A 23,190-nucleotide genomic window follows, 5' to 3' on the forward strand; every position below is an offset into this window, starting at 1 on the left:
AACTGTAATGTACTGTAATTTACAGTACTGTAGCATACTGCATTCAAATGGACATTTTTTAATATGTATCTTAACTTTTTTTGCTATTGGACTAACTGGTTGCTAAAATAACTACATTGAGAAGGTATCATTATGTTGTGTTTTGGTGGTTGCACCATTATACTTCACAGTGAACTTATATTTTTGATCAATGGTTGTGTGGTGAAAGATGTCGACAAACAAAATGAATGCACAATGAAATGTTTTGAATGTAATGCTGAGTTAAACAAACTATTTACAAGGATTACTTTTAACAATTTCCACAGAAAATTTTACAAAAACACAATTAAGTTCTCGTGCAACAGGATGTTCAAATTAAGATCCTACATCTGTATGCAAAGCTTTGCAGCACAGTGTTAATCTGGCGGCTGAGTTGATTTGCTGTATGGAGAAATATGAAAGCCAGACCATTGAAACCAGATAGCTTAGGTGGTAGAGATGGTTTTAGTTAACCAAACACAAGTGGAGTGGTTTTTCCTTCTTATTTTGTTGTCTTTATGATGGTATCGTTAGTGTAAATGTATTTTCAGTGTGCCTAGGGATTGCCTTTATAGCCTATGAATACAGGAGATTCAGAAGCAGTGTTAAACAGGTGCGAACGAGGAATGACTACTAGCCCCCATGGAACATCCCAGTCAAATGAAGTGTATTTAATTCATCTGTTTCCCATGTTTACACCTGAAAGGAATTACCAGGGCTTCACAGTCATTTAATTGATGTTGTTTGCAACTGTGTCTAATAATGTGGTATGGATTTTTTAAATTCTTTTCACCAATATGTTTCATAGTCAAGGTCAGGGCTCAAAATTGTGATGCATGCTCTCCGACCTGAAATTTGGATTTAGCATCAGTTCGCCTAGAGAAATATTCACCCAGATAATACATTGTATGGCAAAAAATGTTTTGAGAGCAAATAAAGATGTATAATTGATTTATGTCCAGTGCTTTCTCTCGAGAACCCAAGGCTTTAACACCAAGGCATTCAAAAATACATTCTGCTTTATCCCAAGGGTTCTCAGCTTTAAGCACTGTGTACCGGTGGGACCATGTGAACTACAATCCCGATGCTCTGTTTTAATGTATAGAAACGTCAATAATCATCACTTGCGATACGGTTTCCGAAACATATGGAACTTATCTTTCATATCAGCCAGAAAGAATCTTTCGAATAAAAAATATGCACTTACTGTAGCAGGTTTGCACAGATCCTTCCAGCCGATGAACTACACTTCTGCGACACTTCCTCCCCAGTTACGCTTACACATAGGTGTTTGGAGCACGCATTTCTCGCTATGAAAGATACGCTCCTATTGTTTCTAAAACCATACCGCAAGCGATGCGTGTTAACATTCAGACTAAAACTCCCCCGGCCAGAAGATACCTTCATGAATAGATGCTTAATGTAGTTAGCATCTCTGAATGGATTAGTCCAGTGCACTCCGGCTGTTGTTATATATTTGAATGGGGCACATTGCAAGAAAAGTCGATACATTGTATAATTTCACCTCACCTGTGAGAGTGAAGAGAAATTTCAGCAACTCTTGGAGGACAGTGGAAGTTGATCAAAGTGCTTCTTAATTGGTAAAAGAAAACAAAAAAAACATGTTTCTGCCTTCAGGTGTTAACGACGTGAAAATTTAAGGAGGCTTTTATATATTTCAAAATGGTCTCCTATGGGTTCAGGGACAAATCACAATGGGAATACAAGACGAAATCTGACCAATAGGAGGCCATGCCTCTCTTCACTGAAGTGTTCACTTTCCTTTGCACCTGACCTCACCTGTGAGAACCATGAGCACGGGCAAGTCTGATTAGGCTTCGCTGTAGCCTACCGCAGCCTGTGAGTAGGGCCTATTATAGAGCACATCTCCCTGACCGTTATGGTTACACTTTACATTTCATAAAACCGCTTGTCTCTAGCCCAAACCGCTTGTCTCTAGCCCAAACCGCTTGTCTCTAGCCCAAACCGCTTGTCTCTAGCCCAAACCGCTTGTCACTAGCCCAAACCGCTTGTCACTAGCCCAAACCGCTTGTCTCTAGCCCAAACCGCTTGTCTCTAGCCAAACCGCTTGTCTCTAGCCCAAACCGCTTGTCTCTAGCCCAAACCGCTTGTTTCTAGCCCAAACCGCTTGCCCAAACCGCTTGTCTCTAGCCCAAACCGCTTGTTTCTAGCCCAAACCGCTTGCCCAAACCGCTTGTCTCTAGCCCAAACCGCTTGTCACTAGCCCAAACCGCTTGCCCAAACCGCTTGTGTCTAGCCCAAACCGCTTGTCTCTAGCCCAAACCGCTTGCCCAAACCGCTTGTCTCTAGCCCAAACCGCTTGTCTCTAGCCCAAACCGCTTGTCACTAGCCCAAACCGCTTGTCTCTAGCCCAAACCGCTTGTCTCTAGCCCAAAAGAGACCCGGGTGGAGCTGAGATCCGTTACCTTTCGTTAGCCTATTTGATTTATCTAATGAAAGATTGCTGTCCACATTTAATTTCCCACAGCCAACAACACAAGTAGGCTAAGCAACAGAAAAATCAGACAACCCCATAGTAGAATAGTTTACCAATTGTTCAGCCTGTCGCATTCTATGCAAGAAAATAATATTCCTCTCAAGGAGCATTCAAATTGCCAGTGCCGCACAGGGAGAGAAATATGCATGCCCAGTACAGGAGGCTGCTGAGGGGAGGACGGCACACAATAATGTCTGTAACGGAGCGAATGGAATGGCATCAAACACATAAAAACAATGTGTGTGATGTATTTGATACCATTCCACCTATTCCGCTCCAGCCATTACCATGAGTCCGTCCTCCCCAATTAAGGTGCCACCAGCCTCCTGTGATGCCCAGTCATTGTAGCCATTCAACATTCTTAATGCAGTCGCGGGAAACACACCTTTGAAAGCAGTTTTGATGGCCACTGTTGATGAGGATCACTGAGCTTTCTAGCTTTCTACTAAGCTACACTTATTTCTCAAATCCAAGAAATGTGTAAAATGCACCATTTTAGTTCTAGCAGCGGCATTGGTTTATGCACGTTAGCGGGCTACAATGGCGTTGAAATGTAACCTGAGTCATGTATAACAGGTAGGCTTATATTATATTCACAGTAGCCTACATGATCCTTGGTTAGCTGAGTGCCAGTGGAATGTTTTTTTGGGGGGACATTCAAGTCATCATTATGCTGCTATACTGTAACTAGCAACAAGATAGCCTAATGTTTAGACTTTAGAGTTTGTGATCTTGCTAATGATCAGCCCAGTGAGGTAAATGCAGATGGGCTACCCTCTGCCTATTTATTCCTAGCAACTATGCTGCATCAGTTGGGCCACATCAGGTGATAATGAGTATGGCTAAATAGCACACTTGCCTGATATTATGGACCAATATGTTATTGGGCTCGTTTCTGGAGGGGGAAATTATATTTTAGATGTCAGCATCATTTTATTTTCAGTAGGATATCCTTTTGAAAAGTTACCAGAGATAACATTCTCTATATTATGTTTTAATATAGGTTCATGTTATTTAAGACTCCTGATTCTCATCTGTCTCAATTTAATGATGTGTTGTAATAACAAACCTGTGTCCCATCCCATCACCTGTGTGTAACACAAAACGCTGTAGCACTGCACTGTCTGTCAGCCAAATTCCTCGGCTTCCGACCGCAAGGCGCTACAGAGGGTAGTGCGTACGGCCCAGTACATCACTGGGGCCAAGCTTCCTGCCATCCAGGACCTCTACACCAGTCGGTGTCAGAGGAAGGCCCTAAAAATTGTTTAAGACTCCAACCACCCTAGTCATAGAGCTCCAAGTCTAGGTTCGAAAGGCTTCTTAACAGCTTCTACCCCCAAGCCATAAGACTCCTGAACAGCATATCAAAGGGCTCCCAGACTATTTTCATTGCCCCCCCCCCCCATGCTGCTGCTACTCTCTGTTTATTATCTATGCATAGTCACTTTAACTCTACCTACATGTACATATTACCTCAATTACCTCGACTAACCGGTGCCCCCGCACATTGTCTTTGTACCGGTACCCCCTGTATATAGCCTCGCTATTGTTATTTTACTGCTGCTGTTTAATTATTTGTTACTTTTATTTTCTATTTTTTACTTATTTATTATTTTTCTTATAACTGCATTGTTGGTTAAGGGCTTGTAAGTACGCATTTCACTGTAAGTTCTACACCTGTTGTATTCGGCGCATGTGACAAATGTATTTTGATTTGATTTGATTGTTCACCGCTGGTTTGACCCTGTCATCCATCCATTCCGTCACACTAAAACAGGACCCAGCCCTTCCCTTAACCTTGCTGAATCATCTCTCACAATTAAGTGTCATTCTCCAGTCATGTACAAAAGGGAGACTGCATTAACTCTGTCTACTGTATGGCTGAGAAATGTCATAGAGTGAGGTGCTTTTAGTCATTTTAAATCTTGCTCAACTTAATCCTGACTGTGGTTAGTATAGGGGACAGATTATGTCTACTTCCAGACATAGTTTAGATAGATAGGTAGATCCTACAAGGTAGTTAGATAAGGTATAGGATCTTCATTTGAGCCATCTCCTACAGCAGGAAAATAATCCTGCAGTAACAGGAAATGTGAATTATTATGTGGTTTATAATTAATTGTCATTTTTTTTTGCGGTGGATACATTTTTCGTAAGGGGATTGTTAGGTGAACTGAACATAATTACAAATAATTTGTAGAGTGCAAACTGACCGCAAGAAGCCCAAACAGATATATTGTTTGGCTAAAACATAATCAATTAAAATCTTGCTTACAGTTGTATTATGCGTGGGAATAGTTTGGAATAGATTTCCAAAATGTAAATAAATTGGAGCGGATTTGCAGGTGTTTTTACAGTCTTTTATAAAAAATAAGAAATAAGAAAACTCTGTTGTAGTTATACAGTATACTAGTAATAATGTACAATGGCCAGTCCGCCCTTCAGCAAATAGAAAAGAAATGCATAAATGTTACTTAACTCCTTCCCTCTGCTTGTTCAGTGATCAAGTCTTCAGGATAACTCCCAGCAACGAGGGGGAGGTTCAGGAGCTCAAGAAACTCCTGGGAAACATCAAGGTAATGATGTCCTGTCTTTAATAGTCTCACCCTCTCTCTTTCTTCACACAAAAACACACGTACACACACACACGAGTGCGCGCGCACACACACACACACACACACACACACACACACACACACACACACACACACACACACACACACACACACACACACACACACACACACACACAGAGAGAGTAATTAACCCACTCATCATCTCTGATTATTATGACACAGTGTTGATGATCATATTTCCCGGAGTCAACGTGTCAACTTGAGTTACGAGCCGAGGCAGATTACTCTGTCAGAACAACAGTGTTATGCAGATTGAGCGGTTTCTCTCTCTCTATCTCTCTTGAGAGAACCTCTTTACTGAGACAGGGAGACTGGGAGAGGGAGCCGTCCACCGTCAGACCATGTCTGTTTCTATGAGAGAAGAAGAGGCCCCTGTTCTACTTCAGTGAGCTCTGCAGTCTGAGAGTGAGGGAGAGATGAAGTATTTTTATATTTACATAATGGGGAGGGATGTTTAGATTGAGTCTCCATCAATACTGTAGCTTCACCAGGAAGGAACAATAGGCCATGATAAAACGTTCACTGTTTACCATCAATAGAGAACCACGGTGATCATACTGTAGTCAGTGTACTAGACATTCTTCTTCTGACACATTTTACAGAGAGGCAGATGATGCAGTTCATGCAAGTAAGAAAGATATCTGGTTCATGGACTGTTGCCGTTGGAAAAACCTGCAGGCTCCTCGGACAAGGCGAGAAGGAGTTTCCTGTGGCCTGTGACATTCCCAATCCCATTTGGGAACAATTACACAGCAATGCCAGGAAAAACGACAACCTTCCTGCACTTTCCTTCCCTTGAGATAAACTCCCAGCAGAAGGACTGATGTTATTAGTGGAGTATGAAAATGAGGTGGAACCTGCCTGGGTGGTCAAGGTTAATATATGAAAACTGTGTTGAATTGATACATTCACATTAGATACAGCCATCCCACTTTTTGTGTTGCAGTGGTGGGATATGTTGAACAGTGTTTGCCAATGTTGGGCTGTCTTTAGTTGTTTTGGCCTGTATTGGGTAGTATATCACTGATATGGCTATTTGGTAGTGTCTGAAGTACTGTATGTCTGACTGTTTGGGTTCTGTTGGGAGGTGTTTGGGCTGTTATAGTTATCCTTGGCCAAGTCTATTAGGGTTCAGGGTTGGGCTGAACTGTTCTGACAACCAGAAAGACTAACTCAGAGAGGGAATGAGGGACAGAGAGGGGGAAAAGTAAATTGACCCAAAAAGTAGTGATTTATTGTACTGATGGCTAAATAACCGGACATCATTTGGTGGTTCCCACATGTTGGTCTTGGTATGGCCTGAGTCTTTGTCAAAGGAGGGCCAGTGGATAAGGAGAGCCTGGAGATGGTAGCTACTGTTTGGACAGCTGCTGCTGAGATGTGTTTTCATTAGTTTAGCCGCGCTCCGCCGTGACGACCTCATGCCAAAGTCACACTTTTAACCTTCAGGTAGAGACTGGGGTCAAATAGAGAGAGGAGTGTCACATACATTCAATTGTTGATTCACATCTACGGGTGCCAGTCCACAGAGAGACAGAAGGGTTGGACTCCAAATATGTTTGTACCATCATTCAGACACTAGTGGAAAGATGTTTCCTTTAGTGCTTTGCCCTTTGAATTGTTGATACTGAGACCACAGAGTGCTATGTGTAACGGCCGTCGAAGGGAGTAGACCAAGGCACAGCGTGTTGAGTGCTCATCATGTATTTATTGTACTGAGAACACATAAACAAAGAAACAAAAAAACGACAGCCAAACAGTTCTGTCAGGTAAGCAACACTAAACAGAAATTAACCACCCACAAAACCCAAAGGAAAACAGGCTGCCTAAGTATGGCTCCCAATCAGAGACAACGATATACAGCTGTCCCTGATTGAGAACCATACCCGGCCAAAACAAAGAAATACAAAACATAGAAAAAAGGACATAGAATGCCCACCCTAGTCACACCCTGGCCTAACCAAAATAGAGAACAAAAACCTCTCTATGGCCAGGGCGTGACAGTACCCCCCCCCCCCCCCCCAAAGGTGCGGACTTCGGCCACAAAACCTGACTCTAAAGGGGAGGGTCCGGGTGGGCCTTCCTTACGGTGGCGGCTCTGGTGCGGGACGTGGACCCCGCTCTACCTTGACCCACTTAGGTGGTGCCTCTGGAGTGGGGACCCTCGCCGCCGACCCCGGACTGGGGACCTTCGCAGCGGGCCCCGGACAGGCGGGCGACTCTGGCGGCTCCGGACAGGCGGGCAACTCTGGCGGCTCCGGACAGGCGGGCAACTCTGGCGGCTCCGGACAGGCGGGCGACTCTGGCGGCTCCGGACAGGCGGGCGACTCTGGCGGCTCCGGACAGGCGGGCGACTCTGGCGGCTCCGGACAGGCGGGCAACTCTGGCGGCTCCGGACAGGGAATGCGCACTGGAGGCCTGATGCGTGGGACTGGCTTTGGAGGTGCCAGACTGGTAACACACACCTCAGGGCTAGTGCGAGGAGCAGGAACAGGACGTACTGGACTGGGCAGGCGCACTGGAGGCCTGATGCATGGGACTGGCTTTGGAGGCGCCAGACTAGTAACACGCACCACAGGGCTAGTGCGAGGAGCAGGAACAGGACGTACTGGGCTGGACAGGCGCACTGGAGGCCTGATGCGTGGGACTGGCTTTGGAGGTGCCAGACTGGTAACACGCACCTCAGGGCTAGTGCGAGGAGCAGGAACAGGACGTACTGGGCTATGGAGGCGTACCGGAGATCTGAAGCTCAGGGCTGGCACACACCGTCCTGGCTGGATGGTCACTATAGCCCGGCATGGGCGGAGCGCTGGCACAGGGCGAACTGGGCTGTGCTGGGGAATGATGGCTGCCGTGCGTAGAGCAGGCACAGGGTAGGCTGGACCTAGGAGTCACACTGGTGGCCAGATGTGCTGTGCCGGCGCACTTCTCCCTGGCTGAGTGCCAACTCTAGCACGGCAACGCTGAGGAGCCCGTATCGACCGCACCGGGCTATAGCTGCGCACTGGTGACACAGTGCGTAACTCAGCATAACAGGGTGCCTGTTTGATCCGTCGCTCCCCATAATAAGCACGGGGAGTTGGCTCAGGTCTCCAACCTGACTTACCCCAACTCCCCGTGTGCCCCCCCAAAACTTTTTTTGGGGCTGCCTCTCAGGTTCCTGTAGCTCCCTTAACTTGTCCTCCTAGAATCGACGTTCCGACTTCCATGTCCATCCTTCTCCCCGGTGCTCCGATCCACGCTGCTTGGTCTTCTTTTGGTGGGTGGTTCTGTAACGGCCGTCGAAGGGAGTAGACCAAGGCACAGCGTGTTGAGTGCTCATCATGTATTTATTGTACTGAGAACACATAAACAAAGAAACAAAAAAACGACAGCCAAACAGTTCTGTCAGGTAAGCAACACTAAACAGAAATTAACCACCCACAAAACCCAAAGGAAAACAGGCTGCCTAAGTATGGCTCCCAATCAGAGACAACGATATACAGCTGTCCCTGATTGAGAACCATACCCGGCCAAAACAAAGAAATATAAAACATAGAAAAAAGGACATGGAATGCCCACCCTGGTCACACCCTGGCCTAACCAAAATAGAGAACAAAAACCTCTCAATGGCCAGGGCGTTACACTATGTATTTTGATAGATCTGTCTAGCTTCTCCTGAAGCACAAATTCTCCAATAGAATTTCACCTTAGTTGCCTTGTGTTGAGGCCGACATGTCTACAGTATGTCTCAGGACTGAACTAATCTCTACTGTAGGCCCAGTAGCTTCCTTAACTCCATGCCATCATTGCCATGAACCATAACACAACTCCCTCAATTTAAAGGTATCCTATAACCACAAATTGCGTAAACAATCAAATCATAAAGGATCTAATCAATGGGAATTCTATTTCCTAATGGAGCCAAGGAATGCATCTATAAGAGCCTTTTCTGTAAACAATTACAGAAAACCGTAACTTGGATCCTACAAGGGCCTCATTAAGACTGAACCATGTTCTCTGATAGTGATACACAAGTGATACTTGGGCTGTTTGATTTGTGAGACCAACAAAGAGATGAAGATGTGGAAACATTTACTGTAACAATGGTGCTCTTAGCCATTTGGAAATGAGGCCTTTGACCCTACCCATTTATGTTGGCTGGGAGTAACAGAGAAAAGCTGAGGACACCATGGCATTCTATACCGTTTACTTCAAAGCGGGTGCATGGCTTTCTGTTAACCATTAAACTAATCGGTCTGTTAATAGGGGTTTGTACCAGTCTGTAGGATTCTACTCCCGTGCTGAAACCAGAGCCAGCTGGCACTATGAGACGCTCAGTTCCCGTCACAGCAAATAACTGAATCGCTGATTCATGCTCCCAAAAAAGTTTAATTTTAGAGCAAGGCTGGTATTGTCTTTACATAAAGCCTTGGTGAAGGAGAGCATCAATGCCTGGTCAAAGGTCGACATGTGTTTATTTGGCTGCTAATAGCTGGCTAAAGGATAGGTTATACCAGCTCCAGCCAGCAGGCCTATCTGTTGGCAGGAGCTGAAAGAAGGCTTTGCTGCTAACCTGGGGACAAACAGCAGGGTGTGGGATGTTGGAGGCAGAGGGAATGGCTTGACTGGGCTGTTACAGTTTTTTTACAATCACTTTGGCACTGATTTCAGAACCTTGTGGTCATTTTTCTAGACACAAAACTCGCAATGGTCATCACTTGTAACACAGGCTATCCAATGTTCTAAACATTGCATTGTGCATTTATATCTTTAAAGAAACCTTGCACTTGCAGAATCATTGGTTCAAATAACTCACTTATCATGAAATACCATTGGAACATTCATTTAGATCACCCACACAGAAGATACCGATAGTTTAACTGTGTAGTTGTTCATACAATCATTAAATAATGTAGTACAAAATATGTGATACATGTTTCATTATGGTACTACACGTAAATAAATCACTGTAAAAGGACTAGTAGAGAGAATACTACAGACACATTGAACAAAATCTGAAATGTATTGATGACATACAGTAAAATCACAACATATGTCACGCCCTGACCTGAGAGAGAGGGTTTGTTTCTCTATGTGGTTAGGTCAGGGTGTGGGGTGGGCATTCTATGTTTTGTATTTCTTTGTGTTGGGCCGAGTATGGTTCCTAAAAAGAGGCAGCTGTCTATCGTTGTCTCTGATTAAAACCCATACTTAGGCAGCCTTTTTTCCACCTGTGTTTGTGGGATCTTGTTTTTGTATTGCTGTGAGTAGCCTGTAAAACTTTTCGTTCGTTGTTTCTTGTTTTGGTTTTTGCTGGTTCACCGTTAAATAAAATATGATGAACCCAACACACGCTGCACCTTGGTCTACCTTCAACGACGGACGTTACAACATAGGTTTCTTTGAATCAAAGCAAAAAATAAAAAAAACTACAGTAAAACATAGAATATGTATATTTCCATCAACCCTGTCTTGTGGATTTGGCCAGAGGTTTTCATCCACATCACAATGGATGTTTTCATTAGCCAAACATTTTGGGAAGAATCTTCAGGCATGGCGAATCCAGGCCTGACACTGGTCTGCCTTGATGTAATTGCATGCGTCATCCATGGCCTGGAGAAGGGTGGCTTGTTCGTGAGGGCACCTATCATATACCTTTCACCTCCATGTGGAGAAAAATTCCTCAATTGGGTTAAGGAAAGGAGAGTATAGAGTAAGTACAGGGTGGTAAATTGTGGATGGGCCTGAAACCATGCATGCACCATTTGAGCATGGTGGAACCTGACATTATCCCACACAATGACATTGGTCACGCCATCAGCTCTACAGACCTGATGTTGCTCATCAAGGAAGGTTACAAGGAGAGCTGCATTATATCATCCAATATGAGGTCTGTCCCACCACACCATCTTCTGATATAGCTGCACACATGGTGATGTTGGCCCCACGTTGTCCAGGTACTTGGATGGTTGCCCACTGGCCAATGAAATTCCGACCTCTCCTCCTTGTCTTGGCCAGGTTGAAGCCTGCCTCATCCAAAAAAGAGGAATTTGTGATGGTTTTCGTCAGCATCCAGCTCCATCACCCTCTAAAAATACATTTTGGATAGAGAATTACTGATTACAATGATGTAGAACTTTTGGGGAATTTTTCACAACAGGCATCTTGAAACTGAACATACCTGAAGATACTCAGTCCTCAGTTGCTTGACTGTCTGCATTTCTTTCAAAAGGCACACGGTATAGCTGTTTTAGAGACACCTGGTGCTTTTTCAGCACGCGTGCAATAGTCGGTAAACTTATGGCTTCCACATTGTTGAACATGTCGTCATTGTCCAAGATGTGCTGCCAAATTTCTGTAAGGCAAATATAATTTCTGTCCCGAACCAAATTGACCACAGCCCACTCTTGTTGGTCAGTCAGAATTTTGCCACTGCCTCCCCTATTTGGCCTAGTCTCTGCAGGGAAAATTAGTCTCTGTAGGGAAAATTACAGTAAGAATTCATTTAGTCACATCACCTACTCTGTAGTACACATTGGCATGCAGTATACAGTCATTTGACAATTGAGAGTAGCCTAATGTTTAGTGCATGCTGAAGACTTACAGGTTATCATTGCGGAAAGTTCTGATGATTGAGGCCACGGTTGATCTTCTGGGGTTTGGTTGATTCATTTTTATTGGAAAAGCATTTACAAGAGCCAGCATAAATACTCACCGGCCACTTTATTAGGTACACCTGCATGTTAACTAGGCTAGGTGGGACGGTAGCGTCCCACCTGACCAACATCCAGTGAAAGTGCAGGGCGCCAAATTCAAACTACATAATTGTAAATATGCATGTGTATTTTCAAGAATTTTTTATATTTACAATTCTGTAGTTTGAATTTGCCACCCTGCACTTTCACTGGATGTTGGTCAGGTGGGACGCTACCATCCCACCTAGCCAAAATAAAGCTTAACTTCTTGTTAATCCAGCCATGTCAGATTTCTAAAAGGCTTTACGGCGAAAGCAAACCATGCGATTATCTGAGGACAGCACCCCACCATACAAATGCATAACAATCATTTTCAACCAGGCAGGTGGCGACACAAAAGTCAGAAATAACGATATAATTCATGCTTTACCTTTGAAGATCTTCTTCTGTTGGCACTCCAATATGTCCCAGAAACAGATCACAAATGGTCCTTTTGTTTGATAAACTCCTTTTTTATATCCCCAAAATGTCAATTTATTTGACGCGTTTGATTCAGAAAAACACCAGTTCCAACTCGCCCAACATGACTACAAATGATCTAATAAGTTACCTGTAAACTTTGCCCAAACATTTTAAACAAGTTTCCTAATCCATCCTTAGGTATCCTAAAACGTAAATAATCGCTAAAATTTAACACGGAATATACTGTGTTCAATAGCGGATAAAATCAAAAGTGGCCCCCCAAAAAAAAAAAAAGAGTCCACTTGGCTTGACTGTTGACATCTAGTGGAAGCCATAGGAACTGCAACCAGGTCCCTCATAAATCTAGTTTACCATAGAAAAGCAATTGAAAACAGTGAACAAAAAAAAAATCCTGAATGGTTTGTCCTCGGAGTTTCGCCTGCCAAATAAGTTCTGTTATACTCACAGACATTCTATCCAAATTACATGCATATCCTAGCTTCTGGGCCTGAGTAGCAGGCAGTTTACTTTGGGCACGCTTTTCATCCGGATGTCAAAATACCGCCCCCTATCCCAAACAAGTTAACGCAAATAGCCTGCTCCTTCGAACAGGGAATCATGTGGCTGCCTGCAACTCCGTATGTAGAGTAGAGAGCTTTAGTTGTTGTTCGACCAAACATTAGAATGGGGAAGATGCATAATCTAAGCAACTTTGACCGTGGTATGATTGTTGGTGCCACACGTGGTTCCAGCATCTCAGAAACAGCTGCCCTCCTGGGATTTTTACGCACTACAGTCTCTAGAGTTTACAGAGAATGGTGCGATAAACAAAACACATTCAGTGAGTGGCACTTCCGTGGGCAAGAACCCCTTGTTAATGAGAGAGGTCAGAGGAAAATGTCCAGACTCATTCAAGCTAACAGAAAGGCCACAAATGCTCAAATAACAGCCATTTAAAACAGTGGTGTGCAGAAGGGCATCTCTTAACGTACAGCACCGTGAATAATTCAGGTTGTTGTGGAGGCAAAAGGGGGTCCTACCCAGTACTAGATAGTTGTACCTAATAAAGTGGCCAGTGAGTGTACAGTAATGTGAAATCTTAAAACATGGGACAATAGAAAGTGTCTGATAAAGAATGATGAAATATTACATCCATAGATAATGTAGTCCAATTGGTTCATGTTCCACGGTAATTGTTGCCAATGGATCTCATCCTGAAACTTTCATGATCTGAACATGGCATATTGTTTGTCAGTTTCCATAAAACTACGCATTGTTTTTTTGTTTTTTTCTCAATCGCTAACAAGTATCAGTCAATACTGAAGCCACTTTTTCAAAACTCTTCACACAGTCTACATTACCAACATGCATCTTGGCCAAACAGTTAATCTCACCTCCAAAACTCACTCAAACCACCAAAACACTTCATTCAAAATAAGCTTGTTCAACCATAACACTGGCAACAATTCTCACTCAGAAAGCAGGCATTGGCACTCATAACACACTGACCTAAAAAACACTAACAGGGAGCATTACATAAATGAACTTCTCTTTGAAATTTTCACATAAATCAGTATTTCATTATAGACTAAGAATGACACCTTTTCACTTTATTGACTGTACTACAGTATACGTAACAAGAATGAATCAAATGCAGCAATTTGCTTCAATAGCCTTTATTTTTTTCTATATCTTTGCATATAGTAATTTACATGTGAAAAATGTAACGTTGAAACAAAAAACAAATTCCTGAAATTCCAGGTCTGCAATAATAATTACAACAAAAAACATGTATAGTATAATCACTCATACTGTATAGTACTGTGAGGGTTCTAGTTCTCCTGCAAGTTCTCATCAACATCACATCTTGTCTTCTCTGGTAATGCATCTTGGAAAGTATCTTCTGGAATGTCTAGTCCAACCCTGACAATCTTCAGGAGAAGTGTCTCCACACCCCGCATTCATGGCATCCAGTAAGGACATCTGGTCATGTGGATGGTGGTCATAAACCTTCCACCTCTTCGCAGAGAAAAACTCCTCTTTGGGGTTTAGGAAGGGGGGAGTATGGAGGCAGGAATCGTACTGACATCCTGGGATGTGCAACAAACCAGTCTGTGACTGCAGCAAAGTGGTGGAATGCCACATTATCCCACACATCAATGAAGGTAGGGGAGTTTCCTGCCCCTCTCTCCTCTGCTGGCACAAGTCGATTACGCAGGTCATCCAGAAAAGAGCTTCTGTATTGTAGGGGCCAATGAGTAGTTTGTGTAACAGCAACCCATCATTGGACAGTGCTGGACACGTTGTGATGTTAGCTCCTCTACCATCACTCTGTCCTGAATTTGCCGCAGTTTTTTTGCATTGTTGCCAATTACCATGTCAACAATGGCAATTTCCTGCGCCTCTGTAACGATGTATGCTGAGTCGAGAAGCAGGTTCAGGGAGAGAATACATTTAATAAATAAATGAACAAACCAAGAAACACAAACAGCGCACCGACATGAAACAGCAACAATGACGACTGGGGAAGAAACCAAAGGGAGTGACATATAAAGGGCAGGTAATCAAGGAGGTGATGGAGTCCAGGTGAGTGTCATTATGCACGTACCGCTGGTGACAGGTGTGCGCCCTAACGAGCAGCCTGGTGACCTAGAGGCCGGAGAGGGAGCACACGTGACAGCATCTGATAACGTTCTGCCTCTCCCTCCTGTGGGAGGCAACCTTTGGATCCTACTGAAAAACACAAAACAATATATTTCAAAATGTCAGTACATGTAAAAATGTGAACATACTGTATTGTAATGTAGTATGTAGTTCAATTATTATTGAAGGATGCACATCTCACCTGTTGTTTTGCCGGAAAATTCATACTATTGATGCAACTGTTGAATGCTGCAGATTTGGCTGCACCCTTAAACCGGCCTCTCTCAAAGAGAGACCATGGTTTACAACATGGTCAGTAATTGTGGCCCTTATCTCGTCAGAGACCACCGCTCTTGGTCTTCCTCTCTTTTGTCCTCCACACATTCTCCCTCACCCTGCCACTCTTCTTTCCCCACCAACCTGTCTTCCTTGGTCCATGTTTCCAAACTAAATCATCCCGAAGCCGTCGTCTTTTGTTTGGTATCGAGATTAAAAACAGGACACTTGGGAAGGCTTTCAGCTGAAATTGCAATCAGCTGTTTTTGGAATTATTAAATATTCTGCTGAGATTTTCTATATGTTTCAATCTAGTTACTGGAGAAATGCACAACATTTGCTATCGTTCTGTTTTGAATGTGTTTTTAACAGTTTTGGAAACAGTGTGTTAGCATTTGAAAACAGGTGCTGCAAATAAACTCAGCAAACAAAGAAACATCCCTTTTTCAGGACCCTGTCTTTCAAAGATAATTCGTAAAAATCCAAATAACTTCACAGATCTTCATTGTAAAGGGTTTAAACACTGTTTCCCATGCTTGTTCAATGAACCATAAACAATGAATGAACATGCACCTGTGGAACGGTTGTTAAGACACTAACAGCTTACAGACGGTAGGCAATTAAGGTCACAGTTATGAAAACTTTCTACTGACTCTGAAAAACACCAAAAGAAAGATGCCCAGCGTCCCTGCTCATCTGTGTTAACGTGCCTTCGGCATGCTGCAAGGAGGTATGAGGACTGCAGATGTGGCCAGGGCAATAAATTGCAATGTCCGTACTGTGAGACGCCTAAGACAGCGCTACAGGGAGACAGGACGGACAGCTGATTGTCCTCGCAGTGGCAGACCAGGTGTAACAACACCTGCACAGGATCGGTACATCCGAACATCACACCTGCGCGACAGGTGCAGGATAGCAACAACAACTGCCCGAGTTACACCAGGAATGCACAATCCCTCCATCAGTGCTCAGACTATCCGCAATAGGCTGAGAGAGGCTGGACTCAGGGCTTGTAGGCCTGTTATAAGGCAGGTCCTCACCAGACATCACCGGCAACAATGTCGCCTATGGGCAAACCCACTGTCGCTGGACCAGACAGGACTGATAAAAAGAGCTCTTCACTGATGAGTCACGGTTTTGTCTCACCAGGGGTGATGGTCGGATTCGTGTTTATCGTCGAAGGAATGAGCGTTACACCGAGGCCTGTACTCTGGAGCGGGAGCGATTTGGAGGTGGAGGGTCCATCATGGTCTGGGGCGGTGTGTCACAGAATCATCGGACTGAGCTTGTTGTCATTGCAGGCAATCTCAACGCTGTGCGTTACAGGGAAAACATCCTTCTCCCTCTTGTGGTACCCTTCCTGCAGGCTCATCCTGACATGACCCTCCAGCATGACAATGCCCCCAGCCATACTGCTCGTTCTGTGCGTGATTTCCTGCAAGACAGGAATGTCAGTGTTCTGCCATGGCCAGCGAAGAGCCCGGATCTCAATCCCATTGAGCTCGTCTGGGACCTGTTGGATCGGAGTGTGAGGGCTAGGGCCATTCCCACCAGAAATGTCCGGGAACTTGCAGGAGCCTTGGTGGAAGAGTGTTGTAACATCTCACAGCAAGAACTGGCAAATCTGGTGCAGTCCATGAGGAGGAGATGCACTGCAGTACTTAATGCAGCTGGTGGCCACACCAGATACTGACTTACTTTTGATTTTGACCCCCCTTTGTTCAGGGACACATTATTACATTTCTGTTAGTCACATGTCTGTAGAACTTGTTCAGTTTATGTCTTAGTTGTTGAATCTTGCTATGTTCATACAAATATTTACACATGTTAAGTTTGCTGAAAATAAACGCAGTTGACAGTGAGAGGACGTTTCTTTTTTTGCTGAGTATACAGTTGAAGTCGGAAGTTCACATACACTTAGGTTGGAGTCATTAAAACTCGTTTTTCAACCACTCCTCAAATTTCTTGTTAACAAACTATAGTTTTGGCAAGTCGGTTGTGACATCTAGTAATTTTTCCAACAATTGTTTACAGACAGATTATTTCACTTATAATTCACTGTATCACAATTCTAGTGGATCAGACGTTTACATACACTAAGTTAACTGTGCCTTTAAACAGCTTGGAAAATTCCAGAAATATATGTCATGGCTTTAGAAGCTTCTCATAGGCTAACTGATATCATTTGAGTCAATTGGAGGTGTACCTGTGGATGTATTTCAAGGCCTACCTTCAAACTCAGTGCCTCTTTGTTTGACATCATGGGAAAATCAAAAGAAATCACCCAAGACCTCAGAAAAAAATTGTAGACCTCCACAAGTCTGGTTCATCCTTGGGAGCAATTTCCAAACGCCTGAAGGTACCACGTTCATCTGTACAAACAATAGTACGCACGTATAAACACCATGGGACCACACAGGCGTCATACCGCTCAGGAAGGAGACGCGTCTCCTAGAGATGAACGTACTTTGGTGCGAAAAGTGCAAATCAATCCCAGATCAACAGCAAAGGACCTTATGAAGATGCTGGAGGAAACAGGTTCAAAAGTATCTATATCCACAGTAAAACGAGTCCTATATCGATGTAACCTGAAAGGCCGCTCAGCAAGGAAGACGCTACTGCTCCAAAACCACCATAAAAAAGCCAGACTACGGTTTGCAACTGCACATGGGGACAAAGATTGTACTTTTTGGAGAATTGTCCTCTGGTCTGATGACACAAAAATTGAACTGTTTGGCCATAATGACCATCGTTATGTTTGGAGGAAAAAAGGGGGAGACTTGCAAGCCGAAGAACACCATCCCAACCATGAAGCACGGGGGAGGCAGCATCATGTTGTGGGGGTGCTTTGCTGCAGGAGGGACTGGTGCACTTCACAAAATAGATGGCATCATGAGAAAGGAAAATTATGTGGCTATATTGAAGCAACATCTCAAGACATCAGTCAGGAAGTTAAAGCTTGGTCGCAAATGGGTCTTCCAAATGGACAATGACCCCAAGGATACTTCCAAAGTTGTGGCAAATGGCTTAAGGACACAAAGTCAAGGTTTTGGAGTGGCCATCACAAAGCCCTGACCTCAATCCTATAGAACATTTGTGGGCAGAGCTGAAAATGCATGTGTGAGCAAGGAGGCCTACAAACCTAACTCAGTTACACCAGCTCTGTCAGGAGGAATGGGCCAAAATTCACCCAACTTATTGTGGGATGCTTGTGGAAGGCTACCTGAAAAGTTTGACCTAAGTTAAACAATTTAAAGGCAATGCTATCAAATACTAATTGAGTGTATGTAAACTTCCGACCCACTGGAAATGTGATGAAAGAAATAAAAGCTGAAATAAATAATTCTCTCTACTATTATTCTGACTGTAGTGGCTTCCTTTCTTCTTTACCATAGCGACTCCCTAAGCCTGAAGCGGGGTTGTTTTGTATGCGTACAGTCCACACTCAAGGTTTCCAAACGGCCAAACATTCAATGAGATCCAGGGATATGATGCAACAAAAATGTTTATTCTTCTTATATCTAACAAAAAAATGATTCTCCAATCAACTTAAAGCATAGATTACTTTATATGAAAAATACATAATATGACCTGTTTGTATGTCTGTATGGTCAAAAAACTATACCGCTCCTGCGTCAAGCAAGGACTCCTCCCCCCGAAGGCCCAAAAACTCAGTTACGCTAACAACAAATGAATACATCTCAATCAGGTCAATATAAATCATGAAGGTACGTACCTAATATTTCATCATATACATTACAGTTTTTCTCCATTGGTTTGGCTCATTTCTTGAAACAGAAATTACATTCTCAAAACTACATGGACAAACCTCCAAACCAATTGGCAATTGTTCACAACAGAATTGAATTTCTCATTCATTTCATCAAATTGCAAATGTCTAAGTACATGTCTCAATGTCTCAGTACATCTTTGCAAATGATTAAGTACATGTAGCCTACATTTAGTACAATTTCCAAGTGAATAGATCTTATCGATCTAAACTCATTGTTGATTCTCAGTCTAATGGTTGTTCGCTCCAAAACGTGTCAGCGTCATTTCATTGTATAAGTCATCACATGCACAATAGTCTGTTCAATTGTCAAAATTAGTCAAGAACATAATACCATGAATACCATATATGAATCCCTTGGAACATTTGATAAATGTATTACAGCAATTGACAGTCAGGTGAAACTAGAACTTGACTAACGAAGGAGGAGTTTCACACATCTCAGATGACCAATCAAACAGTATGTTTAGTTATCTGACAGGTGCTGTCCATGACTGTGAATGCTGCCAAACGTGTATGTAAAGAGCTTGACCATGCAGGACCAGTACAATTTCTGAACATGGAGGCACCTGGCCAAGTAAATGAACAAGGGCAACTGCCTGCTCGAGGAAGAGGAAGAGGAAGAAGAAGAGGAGGAGGAGGAGGAGTAAGGGTGCGTGGTGGTGGAATAGGGGGAAGAGGCCGAGGAGCACGAAGACACCATGCTGTCCCGGATGAAATTCGGGCCACAATTATAGACCATGTCATCAAACATGGCCTCACAATGGCGGAGGCAGGTCGCCGAGTGCAGCCTAATGTGCCTCGCTCAACAGTCTCCTCCATCATCCAAACCTTTCACTGGGAAAACAGGTATGTAGTCAGTCAATGATGGAATTATATGTTGTATAGGACAGGACACTGTGCATAGAGCAAGAAATATATTTATTTACACATTTACCTATTCATTTAGTGTGTGTGTGTGTGTGTGTGTGTGTGTGTGTGTGTGTGTGTGTGTGTGTGTGTGTGTGTGTGTGTGTGTGTGTGTGTGTGTGTGTGTGTGTGTGTGTGTGTGTGTGTGATAGGCCTACAGTATTGATGATACAGTTTACAGTAGTATTCCAGTCACTGTGCAGTGATGCATTAGAATTGTGGTAAAGTTACTGTAAGTAAAACAACAATACAATTACATAGGTAACTCATTCTGTAAGGAATACATAAGGTATACATTACGAATGGAGTGTTGTCCTTTGACTTCTATATCTAGGATTGGACGACAACCTTGCACGGGTGGCAGAGGAAAACTTCTCAATGAACAACAAGAACAAGAGATCTGTAACATGGTGATGTTATTTGCCATCACATTGAGACAGATCCGCGCTGCAATCCTACAAGACAATGCCATATTCCAAAATGTCAACTCTATAAGCAACTCCACAATAGACCAGATATTGAAGAAGCATCAGATGACAATGAAGCAAATTTACAGGGTACCATTTGAGAGGAACTCTGATAGAGTGAAAGAGCTGCGGTACCAGTATGTACATGTAAGTCAGTTACTGGTTGTCCATTATTATAACCTTTTTACAATTAAGCAGTGGTTCCCAAACTTTTTTGGCTTCAGTACCCACTTTACCTGATTTGTGTATCCAGGTAATCCAGGTATGGAAGTATTTGATTTATCTGACTTCAACATTTCGCCTAAAAACTGCAGCTTACTGTATGATGCAATTATCATTATAATCCTTATTTTGAAGAATATAACATACAATAAGAAAAGGGGTCAAAGAGCTGCAATTAGTGCCTCCCATGTAAATCTATCTAATACTGTGGGTTTTACTGTAACATTTCAGTAAGTCTAGTCATTGACGATTTCCCCCCTCCCCTTTCTGTCAAATACCCCCTGTAGGACCTCTGCATAGGGGTACATGTACCCCAGGTTTGGAACCACTGGAGTAGTGGCCAGTAGCATATTGAACTTGTGGAGAACATAGAACATTCCTATGTAATTGTCTGTAACTGTAGTGTATGACTCTTCTGTATGACTGATTTGATGTTTTCTTTTTTTACGCTATTGTAGAGAATAATGGCATTGGAAGGAAACGAGACCCATCACATCCTCGTGCTTGTGGATGAAGCTGGCTTCAACCTGGCCAAGGGCCGAAGACGTGGCCGTAATATTATTGGCCACCGGGCCACCCAGTCTTGGCCCATACAATACACAGAAGCTCCTCATCTTCTTGGACCGCCTTCATTTTGATTTGATCCCTGAAAATGAGAGAGGTCTCGTAGGGCCTCACCTACCACAATATGTCATTGTATGGGACAATGTGAATTTCCACCGTGGCCCGCTCATCAGGGCCTGGTTCACTACTCATCCAAGGATGGTCATGGTGTTCCTACCACCTTACTCTCCTTTCCTCAATCCTATTGAGGAGTATTTCTGTGTATGAGCATCGGGCTCAAGATCAGAGGTCCCTGCTCCATGCAATGGATGCTGCGTGTGAGGATATTACAAGAGATCAGTGTAGGGGATGGTTGCGACATGCACGCCGTTTCTTCCCTCGTTGCATCGCAAGGGAGAATATACGCTGTGATGTGGACGAGAATCTGTGGCCAGACAGACAGCAGCGTGTGGATGGCCAGGAGGGTGAGAATGGTGGCCAGGAGAGGGAGGGTGAGGACAGCGACCAGTGAAGAACTGTTAGTTGTGAAACTCCAGCTTTATTTACAGCACTGTAGGCTGCATATCATTTTCATTGTTTTTTGTTTGTGTGTTTATATTACAGTATATTATGCTGTATACATTTTCTTTTTACTCTGATGTATGGAAGTTACTTTATGTGTGTGAATGATAATGGTTACAATTTCCTTGGCAGTATGAGTGCAATGTGTGATGTCAAACCTTGGAGGCTACTCTTACCCTAAAATCCTATTTATTTTTTTCAGTTTTATACACAATTGTATTCTGTTAGCTGGACAAAAAACAGTACAGTAACCATTGTCAATGAAGGACTGGGCTAAGACTGAAAGGTGGACATGAGGGATATTTCAATGGTCCTCTGCCATAGTGACAAAACATCTAAACATTTTGACTTGCAGTGCTTACACAATGCCAAAGGGACGAAGCATTTTGGGGGCACTGACTGTTTAAATGAGAAGGACATTTAGTTTTGGTTAAAGCACCAAGAGTGTTGAGAACGTCCGGTCTGTTTCAAGAAATGAGCCAAAGCAATTGAGAAGGATCTTTGCCATTTTCCTGGCACTGACTCTTTATATGGGAAAGGAATTTAGTTCTGAAGCATGAGTGAACAGTTTTAGGAGAGATATGAGCTTTTGCAAGTGAGCTATAGTGTTGTGCTGAACTGTAAGGCTGTTTTGCCAAATGATCTTAGAGTTTTGAGAATGTAATTTCTGTTTCAAGAAATGAGCCAAACCAATGGAGAAAAACTGTAATATTTAATATATTTACACAAATGTACATGGAGCTCTGTATGTTCTGTCTTTTATACAAATATGTCCACATCGGCTCTAACACTGACATTTCACATTCTTAAAATAAAGTGGTGATCCTAACTGACCTAAGACAGGGAATTTTTACTGAGATTAAATTTCAGGAATTGTGAAAAACTGAGTTTACATGTATTTGGCTAAGGTGTATGTAAACTTCCGACTGTATATAGTTTTGCAGGTGGTGGAGTATGAATGAGAAAAGAGTTCATGGATTTTGGAGAATGTGGTCATTGAATGCATTTTGTGTGAAAGCAATGAAAAATGATTCACAGTTTGGTCCACATGCACTTCTGTTTCGCTGACTGTGTGAAGAGTTTTGACAATGTGACTTCAGTTTTGACCAATGCATGTTAGCAATTGACAAAAACTGTAAGAGTAATGCAACAGTTGCTTATCATTTTGAGCAGTTGTATCAATTGATATTTAGATCATTGTAATGAAATGAATAGACAGTCATCTCAGATGTAATGTGTGAATTGCATTTTGAAATGGTAGTACTTTGATGTTAAGTTGTGCCATTTTGAACAGGTGATTTTAGTTCACTGAACAAATGATCTTAGCTTTATGTGTATTGTATCCAAGCAATTATAAAAGGTGTTAGAGTTTAGAAAAATGTGCATTTTGACCATCGGTTGTGAGTTTTGTGTCTAGAGTTTTGAAAAATGACATCAAGGTTCTGAA

The 23,190-nt window shown here is 43.1% G+C and overlaps 1 protein-coding gene across 1 annotated transcript in view; it reads left to right on the forward strand.

Moving 5' to 3' along the window:
* LOC106590408 (carboxypeptidase A6) overlaps positions 1-23,190 on the forward strand; it is a 61,225-nt gene that overhangs the window by 18,899 nt on the left and 19,136 nt on the right. Inside the window, exon 2 of the mRNA XM_014181399.3 lies at positions 5,037-5,112. Within this exon, the coding sequence (XP_014036874.1) occupies positions 5,037-5,112 (76 nt within the window). The remainder of the gene's footprint in view (positions 1-5,036; positions 5,113-23,190) is intronic.

Source organism: Salmo salar, chromosome 29, assembly GCF_965601325.2.
Source record: "Salmo salar chromosome 29, fSalSal1, whole genome shotgun sequence".
Lineage (NCBI taxonomy): Eukaryota > Metazoa > Chordata > Actinopteri > Salmoniformes > Salmonidae > Salmo > Salmo salar.